Genomic DNA, 23,368 nt, shown 5'->3' with positions numbered 1-23,368 from the left:
TAAAAGAACGATGTGACATATTTACAGTGCCTACCAAACAAACCTGTGCGCTGCATTGCGATGAGGTGTGCAAACCAGCAGGTGGAGGTGGAGGGGCTAATTTCAGAACAAACAGTGATGGAGCTTCTCCTTCGCACTTCACACAGACACATTTACTCTGCTGGAGAATATTCAGGCGGAGCAGGGTGTGCTGGCACTTTTTAAAACATAATTTGCTCAGAGAGAGTTCTGCTGAGCAAACACGCAGCTCATTTAAACACGTCTGAATTATCCTGATGTTTCAGTCCTCTGCTGGTGTCCAATTAAAGGTAATAAATTAGAAAAAGTTCTCTTCAGTGTCTGCTGTTCTCACTTTACGGCTATTAAACATCACAAATAGTTTAATTAGATTTGTTTCCTAACTACCTACTAACTTGGATTTCTGCAGAATTTATTATCACCACTGTGAGACCTGAATTTAATAAATATGGGAAGGACACCAGGTTTTATGCATGTAGTGTGTACAATAGCAAATGCCCACTACCTGAAATCTAAATCTTTGGCTATCTCTGTCCATCTCCTCACTTCAGTCAGAAGCTACAGCACACATCAGCGGCTTCTGCTGTCCAAATTTGTTTGGGTGTGTGCCAGTTTTTTACAGAGGGGTCAGTGTCCCCTTAATCACTGCATCGCTACATGCTGCATTTCGATTTGCTGGTTAGTAGCAGCAGCAGCAGCCACGCTCAGATAGTCAAGCTAAATTTCTGACAGAGCGTTATTCAACACCACACGCTGTGATGCAGTCTCGAGTTACAAGACTCTGCGTCAGACCTTGACCTTGAGATCAAGGTCACTGAGATTCGAACTTTTGCGTGAATAGTACTTAGTAGAGGTATCTATGGTATCAATTTGAAAACCCAAAATTGGTTCATCTTCAAGTTATCGTATTCACAAATCTGGGCATCCATGCCAACTGCCTGCGTGCCGTATCGGCTTTTTACAGCTGGGGGGTAAAAAGTTTAATGAATTAAAGACCTTTTGTTCTTGCACACCTCTGGGCTGCGGTTTCCCCCACATTACTCCCTGGGATCGATGTCTTCCTCTACTCTCACCTCTGACACGTGCACTGGATCTCTTCAGTGTGTCAAAACATTAAAGACATCTTTAACATCCTTAAACTTAATTTTTGAAACTTTATGGATCATATGAACATGTAGTCTCAACCCTTGTTTTTGCCTGTCATGCATAAGGTTATCTCTCCTCTGGTGTGCGTATGTAATAGAATGCAAGTGAAACTGTGTGTGTTTATTGTCTGAGGGAGGTCATTTACTTCATCTCCAGCCACAAAGCAGACGAGTCTGCAACTGATGCTGAGGATGTAAACATCACTCTTACTGGTAACGTAATAGCAGGTTCGTGGCATTTTTGTTCAATCATTTCTTCTCTCTAAGAGATTGCATTAGACAGTTGAAGATGAGCTTGACCTTGACATCAAACTTTGAATTACATAAAGCTTTTGATTTTTATGGATCTGTTCTCTTTTAACCAAACCCCACATTCATTTTACTCATGATCAGATGGAAAAATAAAAATGTGTTCCTGCATTGTTATCGTACCTTGTTATCCATGTACTCCAGCCACTGCAGTCCCAGGTTGGTGAAAATTAACGGCGTTCCATCATCAACTGGCAGGATATCTATCTTGAACTTCTGGGGAGCGGCTGTCACTATCTGGAAAACCCAGAAAATAAAAGAAATTAAAAACTATTTTTAAAGACAGCAGACATGGTTTAAGTGAATTTTAACAAGTAGTAAAAACTACAGTGTTAAAAGTACAGCGTTTACACTTATACCACCTATTAACCACATCAAGGATGCTTGGGTTAAGGACTTGGAAGTAGACATATCGGATGCTTTGTGGGCCAATGGGTTGAAGAACATTAAAGAATGCTCTGTTAATGCCAGACTACAACTTATACAGTTCAAGGTCCTTCATCGTTTGCATTTTTCTAAAACAAAGCTATGCAGCATTTTTCCGTCTATTTTGTCTTTGTGTGACAGATGCAAAGCAATGGATGGAACCCTTGGTCACCTTCTCTGGTCTTGTCCCACACTCAGGAGTTTCTGAGCAGAGACATTTAATATATATAACCGGATTTATGACTTAAAATTAGAGCCGGATGGTGTACTTGCAGTGCTCGGCTGCTCCCTGACCTCATTGCCACTCAGACGTCCTCTTCAGAAAGCCTTAATGTTTGGCATGATTGTAGCTAAAAGTCTTATTCTTAGAGCCTGGAAATCTCCTCCATTGTTCAGGGTTTGGCTACGTGAGATGATTGCTTGTTTGTATATTGAAGAGGTTCGTTATCGTTTGGCTGACACCCATTTTAAGTTTGTTGAAATCTGGGGCCTTTTCTCAATCATATTAATGGGAATTTAACATAAACTTTAACCCGTTTGACTGCACTTTGTGTTTGTGTGAAACTGCACCTCTGCCAGACCCTGATTCCTTCCTGGACACGTTTCCCACATCTTCTGGTCTTGGTGAACTCTCTGTTGCCCTGTTTAAACTCACACAGAAGATCATCTTCTTTGGACACTGGTGTCTCTTTTGAACTTTTGATTTGTGCTGGCTAACTGGTGTATTTTTATTTATTTATTTAGTTTTTATTTTTTTCCTTTTCTTTCCTGTTTTCCTGTTTGTTTGTTTTTTTTTGTTGTGTTTGGTTTCTGTTTTTTCTTTTTTTTTCTGTGCTTAAATGTTATTGTTTTTGAATCTTATGTCCTTTGTCTGGTGTGACGTCATGTAACTTTGAGCTTAAAATCTTACAAATAAACATTTTTTTTTTAAAAAAGTACAGCGTGTCTAACTTTTCCTGCTGGCGACTGATCCAGCGTAACTTCTGAGCTCCTCCTCATTCAGGATTTCTACTCAACTAAAACAAAATCCCCTGCATGTATCGCTTATCCCAGCTGATCCAAAGTAAAACTTAATTAATGATAATACTCATATCTGGCAATACAACAGACATGACCAATACAAGCTGAACTATAGCAAACCTCAAATGTACTTTGATTAATTTCCATAATACCCTCATAATCTGGGATTAGAGCGCTTACGGTAATCTGCATTCTTCACACAACTCGACATGAAGCAGAGTTCATTACAGCAGTGTGATGTTCAGAGTTCAGCTGTGAGTTTAACAGGCTGAAAATCCTAAATATATCAACAGATTATGGAAATGGAAAAACACACATAATTAACATAATTATATGATCGGCGCATTTTGTCAGTTTTGAGTATTGATTGATAAATGATGGTTGACTGGTGCATCACTGTCAGTTATGGGATCTTCTCCTGCCAAAGGAGATAATGAAGGTGAGCTGAATCATCTTTTCTCAGCATTTAGACAATAGCTCTTATTATGGCTGCCACGCACTTACTTCGCTTCACTCAGTTAAAAACCTTTCTAAGAAAAAGTGACTACTCAAAGGCATCCTTGACCTTTAAAAGCAGGAAACAAACAGAAGATAATTGACTCTGGAGAAGAGCTCGAGCATGATCGCAGACAGTGAAGCACAGAAGACAGAAGCACATGAACGAGACGGAGCACAGACAGGGAGACGCTAACAGAAACCGGAGCTCAGGAACACAAACTTAAACATATTAAATAAGTGTTTAAAGCTCAAAGGAAGCACAAAAACACTAAACTTAGACACCCAGCTATTAAAATACGCCTTCAGACTTTAGATTAAATTGTTCTTCTTTATATCAGGTTGCAAAAAGCTGTGCTAGGGACATGCACAGACTTCACTGTAGGTTCCACTTGAAGCCATTCTCATTGACCAAAGTTTTGAAAGCTCAAAATGTTCTTAGGAACCATTTAAAGGTTCTGCTGGGTTTTACTTTATTGATTCAGCCGCTTCCAACAGCGATGGCAGGCTGAATCAGATAAGTTACTCCAGTATTCACAGTTACCGCCTGCTGTCTGAGGTGCATGAGGGAGCAACTAATCACCACAAGAGAGGCTAATAAGGCCAACTTTGACACGTGCCATTTGAAGGCTGAGCTTGTCCACACAGTTTATAGCAACTCATACATTATTTAATAACACAGCAGCTCCAGTGGGAATGAAACCGAAACGACAGCAGAGATAATGCCACGAAGCATCTACGGAGCCGCAGAGCACGCGTGGCTGTCGAGCCAAATGTCCCCAAGTGATGGAAAGATAATAAACCCAAGGCTGGGAAGTGTGTGTTTGTGATCGGGGATGTCAATACCTACATGCTGTCATTCAGTTTAATCATGTGGGCTATTAGTAATGACAGGTGGTGGAGCTGAGGGGGGAAAACTGACAGTCAATTCACCCTGAGGCTCGCTCATAACCATAAAGCTGACATTATCACTGCGCACACATTTGTCCTTATGTAGTTGTAGGGACCTTTGTGTGATGGTTTATGGTCTAGCTGTGAAAACAAAACACTCTCAAGGATGTCAAAGTGCATCCAAGGCAAACATGCGTGGAATAAGCCCCTCCTCACGGACCATCTTACAATCCTCGATAGTGGTGACGGGTTAATACATTTTTAGAGACAACAGAGTGTGCTGCACTTTTGTTTGCCCAAGTGGCAACTCCTCAGCTAAAGAATAGAGAAGTGCTAAAATGTAGTTCCTCTGATGTCCACTAGAGGCTGAATTTGAGGTTTTACTTCAGAATTGTTACTGTTTCCATTTAGGAAACATAAACCACTGTTTATCTATTTCACCTGCTTCAGTGCAAATGACAGTAACAGGTTTTTAGATCTGCTTTTTGCCAGTGTCACCGCTGGTAGCATGACGCTGTACCTGCAATCCATTCGGGTGGCACAGGTAGTGACAGATTATGACTCATCCGTACGGACCAAAGATTTCCTGTGTGTTGCAATTTTAGGTAAACTGTCCATTGTGTGGCCCTTCACTGAATCTATGTGAGTTTTCAGGGCAGCAGATAATTAAATACCGCACATTTAATAACACAAAACTTTGTGTGTCTCCGCTCTGTAGGACTCTTAAATATTACTCAGATGAAATGAGCTGCAAACATAAAGCTGCTCCTTCCATGCTACAGAAATATCCTGTCCTTCCAAACATGTCCTTTGCAAAAATATTTTCACTCTCTGTTTCCGGAGGTGTCCGCCCTTTGCAAAAGCCCCCAGCTTCTGTCCTCACAAAGACAGAAGCACATGAATACACCCACAAATTCACAAAAGGTCAGAGCACGCACACTCTTGCCCTCACTCTGCCATTTCAATCATCCCACTGTAATAAAACTCCAGAAGGTGCCTGTTATACACACACTCATACACTCACACACCTCTTTTCCGTCGTCCTCCACCATGAAGAGCAGGTTGGTGCTGTCGGTCATGGTGAAGGTGAAGCGGTCTTTGAGTGAGTTGGAGCCGTCGTGGTTGTAGCTGATGCGGTTCTGGTAGATGTCGTCCATGGTGAAGCTGCTGGTCTGTCGGTAGTGTTGGCCGTTGATGGTGCGCTCGATGGTGCCATGTCGAGGAGCCTGGACGACGCTGAAGACGACGGACTCCGCCTGGAGGAAGGTTGTGTTATAGGAGGGAAAATGCAGGGAAAGGAAGGACGGCTCAGTGATATCACCTGCAATGTCTCCCTAGGATGAAGCTACATAAGGAGCAGTGTTTGTTCTGCACAACCAACAAACAGCCAAGCATGCAAAATAGTGAGAACTCAAATTCTAGTGGTGGACTTTAACATCACTTTTGGGTGTTATTCTCTAAAATTCTACAGTGAAGCAGTAGAAAATAAATCTTCAAGTTTTTACTGAGAATTACAGATTTATGGGATTAACAGTGTTGGATTATCCCTTAAACCGGCTGCTTAGTTTAGCCAGCTTAGGTAATGATCTCAAAATAAATATTCAGATTTTCTAAACTGGTAACTGCACTGCTTTGATATCATTCCAAACATGATGCCAATTAGTTCGCGAATCATACCAAGCTTCAAAGATATTATCTGTTTATATTGTGCAGCTCATAAAGCGGATCAGATGCTTAAAGAAGGAAAAAGGCAAAAGAGCTCATTGAAATTACTTCATATAAATTTTATACATATTATTAACTCTACAATATATGCAGCAGAGGATGGAGAGCAACATTTGCCTTCGTTTAGCCTTAATTAAAGCAGAAGTATGAGGTGCATGCTGCACTAATCAGTCCTCGAATGCTTTATTTTGACCTCAGTTACACATTTGAAAATTTTTTGTTTTGTTTTCCTTTAAGACCTTCTGAAGTGCTCAAAGCGTCTCTGTCATAGTTCCCCTCTACAGAAGGTGACACCTGATTCTTATCATGATGTCACGCATACTTTAGCACTTAGTTCCTCCTATGCTGGGCGGCGCATCAGGCAGCTAGTGATCTCCATCGATGTCGGTCAGCAGCGACTGCTTCAGATTCGTCCCAGGCAATGTCAACAGTTCTCAGATCGTCTATGAATGTTCGACGCCATGTGGTCTTTGGTCGGCCTTGCTTTCGCTTGCCAGTGCGTGGATGCCATGTCACGGCAATCTTAGCTGGGCGATGAGGGGGTAGGCGTAAAATATGGCCCACAAAGCGGAAGCGCCTTTCTGCAACAACATCGGCTAATGGGCGGGTGCCTGCTCTTCGTAGGACCTCCTCATTTGTTATTCGGTCCCGGTAGGAAATTCTCAGGATTCGCCGCAGGCCACGTTGTTGAAGCACGTTCAGGTGTTGAATAATTCCACTTGTTGAGCGCCAGGTTTCACTAGCGTAAAGTGCAGTAGGGAAGACGATAGAGTTCACTAGTCTGATCTTGACCCTAACATTCAGGGAGGTCGAGTTCCAAATAGGTTGGAGACGTCGCTGGACACCAACTGCCTTCCCTACTCTGGCGTCGACATCGCGATCAGACACCCCGTCATTCGAGATGATGCTGCCAAGATATGTAAAATTCTCCACCTCTTCAGCACGTTGTTGGTCGATCATGACAGGAATGCGGGCACGTGCATAGCCAACTCGGAGTACCTTGGTTTTTTTTGGCGCTGATTCTTAATCCAACTTTCGTCGCCTCCCTCTGCAGGGCCGCGGTCAACTTTTGGAGGTCTTCCTGAGTCGAGCCCAGCAGGGCGATGTCATCTGCGAAGTCCAAGTCAGTGAGATTACGCGCTTCGTGCCAGGGCACACCGATGCCAGCTTGGTCAACTGATCGTCGCATGATGAAGTCGATTTCCAACAGGAAGAGGAAAGAGGATAGCACGCATCCTTGTCGGACGCCTGTATTGATCTTGAAGAAATCAGTGCAGCCGTTATCCGTCCGGACGCAGCAACGGGAGTTGGAGTAGAGACAACGAAAGGCATCTGCTGAGGGACTCCATAGTGGCGTAGGATAGCCCATAGAGTCGGCCGGTGGACGCTGTCAAAAGCCTTCTCGAAGTCAATGAAATTAATAGAAATCTTCCTTTGGTATTCCAGTGTTTGTTCAATGATCATGCAGAGGGTGAAGATTTGCTCGACGCATGACCGGCCACGCCGAAACCCAGCCTGCTCTTCTCGCAATCGTTTGTTCACTGCGTGTCGTAGCCGATTCAAAAGAGCGAGGCCAAACACTTTCCCGGGCACCGACAGCAACGTGACGCCCCGCCAGTTGTTACAGTCACCCAAATCACCTTTCTTTGGCAGTTGATGTCGCGCATATACTGTAATTAAAGCTGTGAAAGATTTGCAGGAAACATATGTAGCCAGTGTGTTACCTCTGTGTCCGCATCGGTGGCTTTCAGCTCAAACTCAGTGATGGTCTTTCTTACACCCTCCTGCACCCTCATGCCAGGGACCTGAAGAAGAGGCAGGGAGTCGTCCACAGGCTTGATGGTGATGTAGAAAGTCTGGGCAACCTGAAGACAAAGAGCAAATAATAAGATGATGAAACTGTTGCACACATGCGTAACCAAAAATACATCCTGTCATCAACGTCCTACTTTCCACTGAAAACTTTCTCAACAATTCAGCAAATAGAAAAGTCTCATTATGATGAAAAAGTTTAACCCCAGATGGCATAACCCAAATACCACAAACTGCATTAATACAGAATTGGTATGCCCTCAAGTAATCCCATCTCCTCGCAGGGACAGAACAATATTCTGCTTTGGTATCATTAAAATACCCCCCTCTCTAATCTTAAAGCAAAACACTTGATTATAAATATGCAGTAGTTCTCAGTTCTCAGGCTTCTCAGAGTTAGCAAAAGTACAAAAGGGCTACACAACTTCATCAACTACCACAGTGGCCACAAAGCTTCCACACATTGCAGTCAGCCAGGCGTGAAGGCCAAATGACCTTTTTCACATGTTTACTCGAGTCCTTGTGATCCTCATTAGTTTGGATTAGCAAGGCAGATTTATGCATGAGGTGACCCGGGACAGGAAGCTGCCACTTTCTTGCTGTTATAAAAGCTTTAGAGTTTGTTAGATTCTTAAATTTCTTTCATATCCTTCAATTTTATGACATCGTTAAGGTTTTTTAATTAAGCTAAGCTTTTAAGTGATCAGAAAACATTTCTCTTTCTGGTTTTCTTTCTTAATTCCTGTCAACAGCTTGTTTTCTGCACCATTTAAGGTTGTTCCCTGCACTTGAGCTTAAAGGTCCCTCTTTGGACACACAATGACTGCTGACTTATTTCTTGGCCAAACCGGGAACAAAGCTATTTGTCTTTAGGAAGAACAAATAACATTTCAGAGCTTCTGTTGTAGTCAGTAGATATCTGCATCAAGACCTCCTTCATGAATGAATTTCAAAATGTGTCAAGCTACCAGGTATCGTAAAAATCTTCTGCCATTCACCTCATTTGTCCCGTCGGACACAGTGAAGGAGAACTGGTCAGCGTGTTTCTCTTCTTCACTGGTGTGGACGTACTGGATGCTGCGTGATGCCAGGTCAGCCTGTGTGAAGGTGCTGATCCTGGTGCCTAAAGAGACAAAAGAGAGAAAAGCAGTCGTTAAGCCCAAAAACCATTATGTTTGTTATTTCCTCTTTTGGTTTTACACTGCTAAAAAAATAGGTTATGCTTGATGATCACAGCATAACACAAAGTTGTTTATACTTAAATCTGTCCAATTAAGAAGCAGAAGCCACTGTGAGTCTATTTCAACCTCGTTAGTTTAATATTAAAGCAACAGCAGGTGCAAAACTACAAAACTCTGAAACAGGGACTGGCTTGGCAGACCGTAGCTCTCTCCTGATCCCTCCTGACTGATTTTTGTCTACCTTTGATTTTCTTTGTGTTTATTCTGTTGTCCATTCCACCAGTTCTGGTGGTCTCGGGCAAATCCCAGTTCAAAAAAGTGAGAAACGTCAGAGATGAATTCTTCTGCTTATGTTTCCTTGTGTCGTCTCATCCTTCATATTTTGTTGTGACATGTGTTTGTAAGCCACCATGGCATTTTCTGACCACACACTGAGTTTGTTTCCTCAATTTGGCTCTTTATCAAATTTACACGGGGAAAAAACTAAACTGAGACTGAAGTCAAACTGAAATAATAATGCTTCTCTTTACTCTGTGTTGCCTTTGAAGATTAAAACCCAGTGGGAAACATAATCAGGTTTGTCTGCAACAATCCAGCATCACTCAGCGTGAAATTAAAGGTGACTGTCTTAAAAACAAGAACAGAGTTTTTTTTTGCTTCCCAGGAGTTCTGTTATCCTCACTTATTGTGGATGCAAAGACCTGATGCAGCCATTCGTAAGACAACGCATTTATGGTTATTCCTGCCATACAAAGTGTGCAACAGACACATTACATAGTTATCTATGATGTGCATTAATGAAGAAAAGGACAGAACTTCTTCTGAATTTCCATCTTCATTGATTTCCAGCTGTGATATTTCATTTTCCAACATTTTCACATCAGACAGTTTAAACAAACCCATAATATTATCGCATAAATTGGGGCGATCGTGGCTCAAGAGTTGGGAGTTCGCCTTGTAATTGGAAGGTTGCCGGTTCGAGCCCCGGCTTGGACAGTCTCGGTCGTTGTGTCCTTGGGCAAGACACTTCACCTGTTGCCTACTGGTGGTGGTCAGAGGGCCCGGTGGCGCCAGTGTCCGGCAGCCTCGCCTCTGTCAGTGCGCCCCAGGGTGGCTGTGGCTACAATGTAGCTTACCATCACCAGTGTGTGAATGTGTGTGTGAATGGGTGGATGACTGGATATGTAAAGCGCTTTGGGGTCCTTAGGGACTAGTAAGGCGCTATATAAATACAGGCCATTTACCATTTACCATTTAAATTGCGATATTAAATAAAACAAGGAGTCAAACAGAAAAACAAACAAACAAGAAAATGGTTTTAAATCCTGATTTGTATCAGCTTCCAGTTAACTGGTAGTGGATACAAATCAGGCGCTGAATTAGAAAAATGATCCTACCAGCTTCAAGAACAAGAAGGTATTATTGAGGAGAAAGAGTGGGCTCTCCAAGACAAAAAGAATCAGGAGCTCCAAGAAAAGCTTGAAGCAGCTCTGGAAAAAAATTAAAGAAATCCACCGAGACAAGAAACAACAGCCCATAGAGCAGAGAGACATGCAGAGCAAACTCCAAGGCATGGAGGAAAAATACAAAGCGCTGCAGGTAAAGCATAAGAAAACTCTGCACAGAAATCAACAGTTGCTTTAAGACAAGAAGCAAATGGAAATGAAACAGAAACAAATGGACTCCAAGCTTGAAGAGATGGAGGAAAAACACAGATTGCTCCAAATAAAGCTCGATAAAACAGTGCACAGAAATAAAGAGTTGCTTCAAGAAAAAGACCAACAGAAAATACAACAGGAAGAAGAAAAACTTATTCTCCAGAAGAAAAACACTCCAAGAATTGTATAACGAAGTACAAAACAACTGTACTGGAAGGAGAAAAGAAAAAAGTGTTCAGAGATGCAGCATCGCATCAATGAAATGCTGAGAACACAGAACTTGAGAAACTTTCTAACAACTTGAAGTACAAAAACACTGAAATCCAGGCGCAAAAACAACAACAACAGAAAACACACGAAGACCTGCAGTGTAGACTTCAAGAAATCCAGAAGAGAAACCAGCATTTAGAAGACATGCACAAGAAAGCAGAACAGAGAAATACAGATATGCACAAAGCAAAGCGAATAGAGGAGGCAACAGTTAAAGAACTGAAAGACAAGCTTGAAGGAAAACAAGAAGAATTAGAAGACATGGTGAAACGATGCAACAAACTTGAGAAAGAAAACGCAGGAACAGTTGATGAGCTGAAAACCCTCATCTTTGAGAAAACACTGCTCGTGGAAGAGTATCTGAAAAAGAAGGAAAAACGCTTCCACTAGTTCTGGAGGAGAGACACTGCTGCTCATCACCTGATGTAACCTCGTTTTCTTCCACCTCAATTCCATCTTAATTTTCACCACTCCTCTCCCCTCCCTTCTTCATCCTTTTTCCACCCTCACCCCCCGACCAGTCCCGGCAGTTGACTGCCCCCTCCTGAGCCTGGTTCTGCCATAGGTTTCTCCTTTAGCTTTCTTTCATTTTAGTTTTTCTGATCCACTGTCGCCTGGTGCTTGCTGAGAGGGGATTGTTGGGGGTTTCTCTCCTCTCTCTTTTTCCTTCTTTTTACCCTCTCTTATCCCTCTATTTTTGCCCCTTCTACACTCCCTTTACCCTCTTCTTTTCACCCCCCCACCACCTCCTTTTCCATTTCCATCATCTGGGGGGAGATAGGGGGGGAACGATAAACACAATTGGCCACATTTTACATGTGTTTGAAAAATGTCTTTATTCAACAATAATTCATCTTTAGTATAAAAACAAGAAATGGGTAATAGCTGCATGTGTGTTTGTGTGTGTGCATAATATACATAACTTGTATCCCAGAAGGAATTAACACTCGATGGGTAGAGACAGGTTTCAAAGACTGGAAATTAAAACATGTGAGTCCTATAATCTAAGCTCGTTTCACCGATAGGTGATGTTACATTTTAAATCAGGCACTTCATTACAGACTGTCATTGTACGGAGGTGCATTACATAACATGAAAATGGATTTCTCGTGCCGCAGGTGACCTTGCTGCGAAGGTATTAACTTGTTGAATAATTTAGTTATTTCTCACCACAGAGGGGAGGAATTTCACAAAGTAAAAAAAATGAAAACTTGTAAACATTACACGGGAAGGCAATAACTCATTCAACATGCCAACAACGCATCGAGGAAATAAAGACATCTCAGCATCAGCTCTCTTCATGTCATCTATTGACAGCAAAATGAGCATAATTCTGTGGTCTTCTTGGCTTTTGGCATCTACGTCAGCTGAAGGTTTATACATCATTATAATCAGGACAGGCAGGCTGGGAGACAGATCCAATATTCTCAGTCAGTGATGAAAACCAAGCTTTTTTTTAGCTCCATCATATTTAAGCAAATTACATTTTCCATTTGTCCTGACAGGAAATAGCAGAAACTGCCACATTTTGTTTAAACATGGGCTGAATGCTATGCAGGTTAATATCTCAGCTGATACCGTGGTACAAAACACAGCAAGAATCATTCCTATTTTCACACGTGAAGTCAAATCTTTCTGGGAAGTTGAGTATATTGGATGTTTAATGGTTCTAGAGACTGTCTGATGTTAGTTTAAGTCTGAATCCGATCGGCTTATCTGTCTAGTTGTGGTCTGCACAGATGTCCGGTTTTTAGAAATAATTCAAGGGCAATAGTGTGATGTTTTGTATTCATTTATTTCCTTTTCTTTGTCCTTCTTTAAGAAATTTGTATTGAAATAAAAACAAGGGCTTTTATTTTGTCCTGCTGAAACCCACTTTACTGTACTTGACATAATTCTTTTTTATTTATACAGATATGCAGATATACTACATGTGTACAATTCATTTCATTGTTTAAATGTTTAATGATAAAGTACATGAATATTATATAGTAAAGTATATTTCCTATTAACTAGGCAGGCCATTCTCTTTCTCTTGACAACGCTGTCTTTAAATAAAAATATATCATTCCCTATATTCCTATCTATTCCAAACAATGGTAGTAAGTAACAAAGTCTTAAATTTGTCACTTTGACTCTTAATTTATTAACCATGAACAAGAGGTCAGAGGTCAAATGTAGCATGATACCTTAAATCCTTCTATGATACTTTCTGTATGTGGACCAGAGACGGGCAATAACGCATAATCTCATTACTTTTTTAAGTAACGAGTAAAGTAAGGGATTACTATTGCAAAAAAGGTAATTAGATTACTGTTACTTTCCTGTAAGCAGGCTACATTACTGAGTTACTAAACCGTTGTGATTTTGTTTGTGAGAGTGTCTCATGAGCGTGGACCGTCCGCAGCAGCGACAGACGTGTGTAGATCAGCAACGGATAATATGGAGTGCGGGAAAGAGTCCGACCATGCAGCGTTTAAAGCTTGGAAGTACTCACATTACTTTGAGTTTGATTCTGTAAAAAGTGACAAAAACATTGAAAAAACCCATGACCGATGACGCAGAAAAAATAGAATTGGGCTGAAAGGTCTATTGCTTTATTACGTATTCAGGTTGTGTATCATGTTTTTAAAAAAGAAACAAAGTAACAAAGTAATAAAGCAATTACTTTTGAAAATAAGAAATCGGTAAAGCAACAGGATTACTTTCTTGGAGAAGTGATCAGTAATTAGTAGGGGTGGGGGAAAAAATGGATACTGTGTAGTATCGTGATATTTTGTTTGCTAATAATGTATCGATACAGGGACAGCAGTAATCGATATTTTGTTACAAAAAAGGTTTTTGTTGATGTTGATCCTTTTTCTGAGCAAGAATCCTGACATTCCTTCACTGTCCAAATGTGTTTAACTTTTTTTTGGCAGCAATAAACATGACAGTTTACTTATTTTAAATAAGTTTAAAACGTTTTTATTTAATGTAAAATTATATTTTGTTTTAATTTACTTTCAAATTCTTCAGTTGCTGAAGGGGCTGCATAGTTTTCATAAACTGCATAGTTCAGAATAGCTATAATTGTACCAGATGGTTGATTCAGTTAAGTTGGACTAGACTGTAATACAAACCGTTCAGTTTGTCAACAATAAAACTGAAATGAGAGAAAGACTGAGTGTGAGACTTTGTTATTAGATAAAATGAATATTGATAAAGTTTACCTTTATGTACAGAATCTGAATATCGCAAAATATTTTAAAAAATTGCAATAATATCGTATCGTGCGTTAAGTATTGTCATAATATGGTATCGTGAGTTGTATGGTGATTCCCACCTCTAGTAATTAGTAACTAATTACTTTTTTAAAAGTAACTTGATATCAATGACATGTTGTGTCGTTTAATATAGTTTCTAGTTTCTAAGTTATTAAGGAAGCAGTTCACCCATCGGCTGTGGGAGGTGAATATTTGTACTCTAATGAGCAACATGAGGCAAAAGGATGACACCATTACCTGACTAAAGTTAACCTGGCCGATGGATCTGACTGAAGTCTTTCCTTCTTTAATGTGGCAGAAAAAGGGCTGCACACTTTATCAGAATTTTAAACTTTAGGATCAAACAACAAAAGCTGTATCTACTTCTGTCATTTATTAGGAAGCTTGAGCTACGCCTCAAACTAGTGTCTAAAACAAAGCTGCAAAAATCATTTGAGGAGGTGAGGCAGGTTACTGTCTTCAGCATTTTGCGAGACAGGTGCCTTTTGGCAAACACTCAGCTGGAGAGGTGTGTCATAACCTCGGTCATTTAATAAGCCCCTTGAAAACATTGGCTTTGAAAGCGGGAGCTGAAGGGGAGCATTCATCTCTTTGTGCTGTTACCTTGACATTCCTCGTATGCTGACAAGGGCTAGCTGTGCGTGTTAGCATGGTGTGACAGACTGGCTGAACGGCTAGCAGTAATTATCCGGTGCTGCTCTGTGGCTCAGAGGTGATCTGATGCTTGAAGATCGGGGAGCAGTGTTAACATCCAGCTCGTTAACATGCTGCAAGCACTCGAGTGGGGAATCCGTTCAGCCGGGGCTGAAATCCTCAACAGCACGCAAGCTAATAATCACCTCTCTGTGATCGGAGGATGCATCAGCATCTCAGTTTCCTCCGAATCTAGATTCACATCAGTTATTCCTTTTTTGTTTTCTCTTTATTGCATCACAAGATGAGATTTTTACTTATGGCTGCAGTCATTTGAAGTTTGTTTGTGTCACAAGAAACAGAAAGACAGAGTGCGTGAGTGTGTCTGTTTTGTAGAGGGCAGCTGGAATAGAACAGAAATAATGGATGGAGGAACTGGAGCAAGCTTCATTACAGCTCCGTCTGTGTGTGGAGTCAGTTATCATATACAGACGGGAACGCGTCTCCATCTACAGAGTTTGTGATGAGATTTGGTTTTGGAAAGTTTTTGGTTCCATTTTCTTTTGTTATTGTAGTGAAGTCGGGTTTTTGTGATTAAGTTCTCAACTCCCTGCTTTACTTTTATTGTCATCCTCCCCGGTGTTCTCCTGACTCTCTTGGTATTTGATGCATGAAGGCTTCCTCGGCTCAGCTCTCGTGCTGCCACACCCTGTCGTCACTTTTTTTTTTAAATACTTCTACTACCATCACACCAACAGGCACTTTAGTCTTTGGACATGCTCAAACCGGAGAGGTGATCAATGCACCACAGCGCTGCACACCCCTGGCAACTTTGGGGAAAAAGCCATTAGTTGGTGTTGGTTGCCAGGTGAAATCAGGGTCTGCTGCACCAAAAACATAAGTGTAATTGCTTTGGTAGCAATCAGATTGCCATAGTCACCTGCAGTTTGCATGCAGGATGCCACCTACTCACCAAGCAGTTGAAAAAGTTTTGTTTGGTTTAGTGTTTGGCTGTCACCTTTGCTTTTGCGCCCTCTGTGTCAGCCCCTTGTGCATATGTAATCACGCCTTTCCCTGCGCTTTGCCTCACAAACAGCATGCACACCTGACTTTCTGTACAGTGTGGAATTAGCTTCTAAAAACACTGACATATAGGCCTGGTCTACCTGGACTGGCAGCATGCTCGAGGTGCCCCAGGCCCGTCTGTTTGGTGACACGGTAGATGAGCTCGCCCGGCTCGCTGTCCTGGTCGCTGGCTGACAGCTGCAGCGTGGTCAGCTTCTTCACTGAGTTTTCATCAAGCACCAGGCCTTTGTTTACCACTACAGATGGAGGGAGATGGTCCTCTGCAAGATAAAATAAATAAGGTCAGTATAAAAAGAAAAGGAGCAGAGAGAAGAAAAAAATTTCAAGTCCCCCGTCAAGCTAAGATTTATCAGTAAAACCTGGCTTTTGGCAGCGTTTGGGAAAACAATTCATCCAAAAGGAAATCAAAGTATTACGAATCAGTTTCTTATCCTGGTAAAAGGGAGAAAGGATGGACTATAGCAGAGGAGGTGAAATAAGCTGAGATTTATATAGACCGAGAACGACAGTTTCATATCAGGAGGTGTGAAAAAGTGATATAGGTTTGAAAGTTTAAAAAAAGGATAGAAAAGAGTGAGAGAAGGGCAAAGAAGTCATCAGAGGGGAGTACGGCAGGAAGAGATATGGACGGAGAGCTTCCCTGTAGTCACATCTGAGAGGGTGCAATAAACAGAAAAGTGAAAAAGGTGAGAAAATAATAGGCTAAAAAGAGAGCTGCAAAAGATATGAGAGGGTCGGGATGCTGCTCAACCATGAGGGAAAGGCAATCCTTCAATATCCAGTAGCTTCTCATGTGGACACTGGATTCAAACTGCTGAACCAGTGCAATAGTTGGTTTTATCCCCAGAAGGAAGCGAGAGGAAGCTTTTCAGATGGAAACGGTGACAATAAAAATGTGCACAGCTGAGTTTTCAAGGTTTATCATGGCTCAGAATGGGTCTTTGGCAGTTGACTACCCACAACTGCAAAATAAGTCTGCGTAGTTTAAAATAAAAATGCATCTTTTTTTTTCTTTTCTCACAATCTAATAAAGAATAGTGTCATTCATATATGACTAAAAATTGTCAAAAATAATTGCATTACAGCGATGATAAGAAGAAAATCGCTGCAGCGAATGAAATTTACAAATTTCTGACAATGTCGATTAAAAACCCAAAACGAGCTCATTTAACATGCGGAAGCTAACAAGCTGTAAAAGTGGGTTATAAATAACATGACTGCACACAATTCGTATTCAGGACGTATGCAGGATGCAGCATCACATCAGTAACCACGCCTGAGACGGAGGGATAAATCTGCAGTAATTGCCTTCTCTTCTCCACCAAATGAAAGAACACTTCAGTCCCTGCTTTGCAGAGGGTGGAGGAAACCCTACCGAGCACACTGATGAAGAAGGACTGGTCGATCAGTTTGTTGCCCTCCGGATCGAGCAGGTTGAACTTGAACGACAGGCTTCCTCCTTTCTCCCCCTTCTCGTGGCTGTACTGCAGCAGGCCTGCGAGACAGAGACACGCACTCGGTGTCAAAGCTTCTGACTTCATGCAAAAGTGTAACTGCTGGGAATAATTAAACTCCAATGAATCACACGACCTTAGAGCTAAATTACTGTGAGCGAAACTAGAAAGCACTGACAAGTTTTTAAATGCGTCTTCTACGCTTTTATTTTGTCTTATCACTAAGTTTTTGAATGTAATTCAAACAATGAGTGAACTGAATTTAGCAGAAATGTGGTTTAAAATTACATTTTGATAAATGTACACTGCAAACCACCTGTGACCTTTTCTGCATTTTGTATTCTTGCCCATGTCTGGGTGAAAGCAGCAATAAAACTGGAGCAATTTTTACTCTGCCATCAAGCTGTGCAAGTTAAGAGTTAATCAATAAATACCTCTTGCTTCTCAACCCACCCCTCTGCCATTCTCTTACCTCCAACAACAAAACTAAGAACTAAGATAATAAAGTGCATACACAGTTAGCTGTAGCCACTGTGACATCACCAAGTTAAAATGATCTGTTATAGCAGCTGATGCGGCATTTAACCTCTAAGGTGGTCCCGAGACGCCACGTCAGGACATGTTTGTGACTTAAGGACGCATGTGTTGAGGTACAGTGGGGCAAAAAAGTATTTAGTCAGCCACCGATTGTGCAAGTTCCCCCACTTAAAATGATGACAGAGGTCAGTAATTTGCACCAGAGGTACACTTCAACTGTGAGAGACAGAATGTGAAAAAAAAAAATCCATGAATTCACATGGTAGGATTTGTAAAGAATTTATTCGTAAATCAGGGTGGAAAATAAGTATTTGGTCAATAACAAAAATACAACTCAATACTTTGTAACATAACCTTTGTTGGCAATAACAGAGGTCAAACGTTTACTATAGGTCTTTACCAGGTTTGCACACACAGTAGCTGGTATTTTGGCCCATTCCTCCATGCAGATCTTCTCAAGAGCAGTGATGTTTTGGGGCTGTCGCCGAGCAACACGGACTTTCAACTCCCGCCACAGATTTTCTATGGGGTTGAGGTCTGGAGACTGGCTAGGCCACTCCAGGACTTTCAAATGCTTCTTACGGAGCCACTCCTTTGTTGCCCGGGCGGTGTGTTTTGGATCATTGTCATGTTGGAAGACCCAGCCTCGTTTCATCTTCAAAGTTCTCACTGATGGAAGGAGGTTTTGGCTCAAAATCTCACGATACTTGGCCCCATTCATTCTGTCCTTAACACGGATCAGTCGTCCTGTCCCCTTGGCAGAAAAACAGCCCCATAGCATGATGTTTCCACCCCCATGCTTCACAGTAGGTATGGTGTTCTTGGGATGCAACTCAGTATTCTTCTTCCTCCAAACACGACGAGTTGAGTTTATACCAAAAAGTTCTACTTTGGTTTCATCTGACCACATGACATTCTCCCAATCCTCTGCTGTATCATCCATGTGCTCTCTGGCAAACTTCAGACGGGCCTGGACATGCACTGGCTTCAGCAGCGGAACACGTCTGGCACTGCGGGATTTGATTCCCTGCCGTTGTAGTGTGTTACTGATGGTGACCTTTGTTACTTTGGTCCCAGCTCTCTGCAGGTCATTCACCAGGTCCCCCCGTGTGGTTCTGGGATCTTTGCTCACCGTTCTCATGATCATTTTGACCCCACGGGATGAGATCTTGCGTGGAGCCCCAGATCGAGGGAGATCATCAGTGGTCTTGTATGTCTTCCATTTTCTGATGATTGCTCCCACAGTTGATTTTTTCACACCAAGCTGCTTGCCTATTGTAGATTCACTCTTCCCAGTCTGGTGCAGGTCTACAATTCTTTTCCTGGTGTCCTTCGAAAGCTCTTTGGTCTTGGCCATGGCGGAGTTTGGAGTCTGACTGGTTGAGGCTGTGGACAGGTGTCTTTTATACAGATGATGAGGTCAAACAGGTGCCATTCATACAGGTAACGAGTGGGGGACAGAAAAGCTTCTTACAGAAGACGTTACAGGTCTGTGAGAGCCAGGGATTTTCCTTGTTTGAGGTGACCAAATACTTATTTTCCACCCTGATTTACGAATAAATTCTTTACAAATCCTACCATGTGAATTCATGGATTTTTTTTTCACATTCTGTCTCTCACAGTTGAAGTGTACCTCTGGTGCAAATTACTGACCTCTGTCATCATTTTAAGTGGGGGAACTTGCACAATCGGTGGCTGACTAAATACTTTTTTGCCCCACTGTATCAGTCGAGGTTAAATTGCTCTGAACGGGATCTCAAGACTGTATTACACGCAGAGATGGGCAGTAACGTGTTACAAGTAACGCGGATTACTTTTTTTCAAGTAACAAGTAAAGTAAGGGATTACTATTGCAAAAAAGGTAATTAGATTACTGTTACTTTCCCGTAGGAACGCTGCGTTACTAAAACCGTGATTTTTTTTGCGAGAGTGTTACATGACAGTGACATAAGCGAGTGCGACGTTCGTGACAACAGCTGTGTGCAGATCAACAGTGGATCATATATCGAATGTGCAGGAGAGAGTATGAGCGTGCAGCGTTTAAAGCGTGGAAGTACTGACCTTATTTTGAGTTTGATTCCGTAAAAAGTGACAAAAACATTAGCGTCCGTTGTGCGTGGGAAGAAAACTTCTTTTTACAGCGAAAAAAACCCCTAAACTAACGAGCAAGCACCGAGTAGCTACGACGTAATGGGAAACTCACAGAGAAACTCGCGGATTCTTCCACTGACCGCTGCACACCTGCACCAGGGTAACCCTCCGCCTACCCCACTCCTGCTTTACAGGTGAAAATAGAGCAACAGGACCGCTAGTCTTTGACTTTATTTATTTTCTGCTGTGTTTTACTTGCATCTATTTGAAAGACTGAGGATAAAGACAAAAACCTATTTTATTTTATGTGCTGGAATGTGCAGAAAATAGGTTTAAATATTAAACTAATTTCTTCCAGTCAGAGAATGTTGCATATAATTACATTTTTGCTTGATGCATAAAGTTAAAAGATTAAAATAAAACAAGTTTTAAAAAGAGACTTTTCCATTTGATTACATTTTGTATGATGATTATGTAGAAAAAGTAGAATTGGGCTGAAAGATCTATCGCTTTATCACCTATTCAGGTTGTAAATCGTGTTTTTAAAAAGTAACTAAGTAATTAATTGCTTTTGAAAATAAGCAATCAGTAAAGTAACGGGATTACTTTTTGGGGCAAGTAATCAGTAATTAGTTACTGATTACACGTGACCTTTGTTCAGTGATGGTCATTCACAGTGGACATAGATAGCTTCGTTTAATGCTCTCTCAAACCACTTCCTTTCTCTGTCCTAAATGCGAACCTCCATATCCTCAAAATAGTCTCTTGTCTTGTCCTTTCCATGCACATCTGGGGCTTGTACTGAAGAGCTGAAACTTCAGGCTCTCCTGTATTTGCTCTGTACATGCGGAGTGGTTGTTTGCTCTCTCCTGTGTATTAAATCCAAGCACTCTTCACTGCACTGCACACCATACCAACATTTATCAGTCCAGCTGCATTCGACTCAAGGGCTTTAGTCTACCATGACCCGGACGCCTGAGCTGAAAGTGTGATAGCATATCCCGTTTTATGATCTATTAAAGGGTCCATAATTTATAATGTTGTATTCATTCAATCTTTAAACTACAGGTCAAGACCACCTTTGTCACAAAGGAGATGAACATTTGGTTAGATGCTTAAAATATGGGCTATAACAGTGGCTTTGATACTTTTACTTTATGTTCTACAACATAAAATATTTTAAGTAATTTTCTAACAAATTTCTAAATTACAGAAATTGTTGTAACAGGCAACATCATCGCAGCAAATGCAGGAGTTTTACTTCATCTGTAGCCTGACGTGTTTCTTTTGCTGATACGATATCCGTATATGTTGCTAACTTCCACGTTTATCTGCTGGTTCCTGCTGGTCACTGGGAAAAACGCAGGATTAAAGCAGTCGTTCCAAACCTAGAGGTGACATGCATCTTTTATATACAGTCTATGACAAAGCAAAGCCCGGAAACTGTGGGACATCTGTGCAAAGTTACAACAATGAAAACTAAAGCTGGCACCTTTGTTGACGTCCTCCTGAGTGAAGCTCTGAATGGGACCTCTCACAGAAACTGTCTCCGCTCGGCTGCTCCTGTTGAGCTGCAGCTTGCCGACTGGGGGGTCTTTGGTCAAGATGTACCGGAGCTTCAGGTGGTCTGAGTCGATGTCAGTACCTTTCAGATTCTGCTCTGTGATCTTAGATGATGACCCTGAAAAAGTACAGAAATCTCAGTGATCAAATTTTACTTTACATTTATTTCATTGGATTCTTTTTTCTTTTCAACTGAAAATACAAGAGCTGCTTAAACTCACTTGAAGAGACTGAGAAATACTCTTGAAACACAAACCTTAACAAAGCCTTAATTTGTCTTTTAACAACCCATAAAAAAACCCAAATACTTTCCCCACACACGAAAAGCTGGACATAACAAATAAAATAGGAAGAAAAAAGTGGAAAATATTAAAAATGGGGCACTACAGTGTATCATAATACATTCATATGAATAATTACTAATCAACTGAGGTTTTTTAATAAAAACAACACTATTTTAACGTAGTTTCTCACTAAGCAGGGGAACTATGAACAAACTGATTTAGGAGGAAGAAGAGAAAAACAAGAAGCTATAAGCATGAAAAGAAAAACTACTGAGTTTATTTATGATTGTAAAAGTATTCTGACTGGTGTCCCCGGGCGTCTGGTTTAACCTGAGATGAGTCAACATCTCATCAAACACAGACATATTGTTTATTACTGCATTTCGTGACTCTCACCTGCTGGAAGCTGCAGTCCTCTGTTGACCGTCATTCGAGGTCCCTCGCTCCTCGTGACGTCCATCGTGAACTCCAGGCGGCCCGTGTGGGTGTAAATGCCATCGGTGAGGGTGAAGGCCATCTCGTCTGCTCCCCCGCTGACAGTTTCAGGCGTGTAAACCAGCAGCTGATCCACCACATCCTGATAGGTGAAGGTGGAGCCCTGCGTTAGGACGCGACCGTTCTCCAGTGGCTGGGAGTAGAACTGCCGCCTGCGGAGCTTGCCTAGGGGAATAAAAAATAAACCAAGCTCAGATTGTGAAGTGTGTGTAAGTGGGGGAGTGGTAACTGAATAAGTACATCTTTTTAATTGCTCTGATTATCTAAGTCAAATGGAGGATGTTTGAGTTTTTCATGCAGCACATGAAAGACAAGAAAGCTCTTTGTAGAACCTAATGAGACATTTTAGATTCCTCTAAATTACCCTGCTTCTTAAATCAAAGCCCAGGTTTAAATAGGATTTAAGTCCAAATCCTGCAGCGTGAAGAGGGGACACACAGACGTACACCCTCATTTATTGCCTCCCACACATTCCCTCTTCTTCTTCTTTTTTTTAAACGTCTGCAGTGAAACGTTTCCGCACTGTTTAAAAGTAGAAGATGAACAAATCAAACACTTCCACCAATCCTATAGAGGATTTAAAAAGCCAAAAATCATTAATTCAATAAAATACAACCCCAATTTCCAAAAAATGTTGGAATGCTGTGTAAAATATTGCATATCAAACCTATGAAAATATTTTCCTCTCCAAATATTTCCAGAGCTTGCAGTCAATTTATTATCTATTGCCCTGCAGTATTTATTTTCACTGGATTTTCTATATTTTGCCTTTTTTTAAATGAATCTTTTATTCTGTCAGTGTAAATCCATCGTTGGGGTATCCCCATGTTATTCGCATAAAGATTAATTCATAGAGTTTGAGACTGTTTGGCACTAATTCCCTGAACATTATGTACATTTAGAAATTTCTCTTGGCCTTAGACTGCTTCGACAGCACGAGGTCTACAAGTGCGTGCACATTTGCTGGAGTGTTGCTGCAACCTGGCGTCTTTATTAGGCTTGAAGGGGT

The 23,368-nt window shown here is 41.4% G+C and overlaps 1 protein-coding gene across 6 annotated transcripts in view; it reads right to left on the bottom strand.

The window, feature by feature from the left end:
• Positions 1-23,368, bottom strand: part of fras1 (Fraser extracellular matrix complex subunit 1) — a 352,607-nt gene that overhangs the window by 35,342 nt on the left and 293,897 nt on the right. For all 6 annotated transcript variants that reach the window (XM_085180995.1, XM_085180996.1, XM_085180998.1 and 3 more), the window contains 8 exons: positions 22,261-22,524; positions 21,510-21,698; positions 17,311-17,430; positions 16,016-16,195; positions 8,840-8,964; positions 7,754-7,894; positions 5,333-5,560; positions 1,596-1,709 (listed from right to left, as the gene is read on the bottom strand). In XM_085180995.1, the coding sequence (XP_085037121.1) occupies positions 1,596-1,709; positions 5,333-5,560; positions 7,754-7,894; positions 8,840-8,964; positions 16,016-16,195; positions 17,311-17,430; positions 21,510-21,698; positions 22,261-22,524 (1,361 nt within the window). The remainder of the gene's footprint in view (positions 1-1,595; positions 1,710-5,332; positions 5,561-7,753; positions 7,895-8,839; positions 8,965-16,015; positions 16,196-17,310; positions 17,431-21,509; positions 21,699-22,260; positions 22,525-23,368) is intronic.

The sequence above is a fragment of the Neolamprologus multifasciatus genome, chromosome 12 (genome assembly GCF_963576455.1).
Source record: "Neolamprologus multifasciatus chromosome 12, fNeoMul1.2, whole genome shotgun sequence".
NCBI lineage: Eukaryota > Metazoa > Chordata > Actinopteri > Cichliformes > Cichlidae > Neolamprologus > Neolamprologus multifasciatus.
Note: the sequence above shows the minus strand (reverse complement) of the source record. Positions and strands in the feature narration are given on the sequence as shown.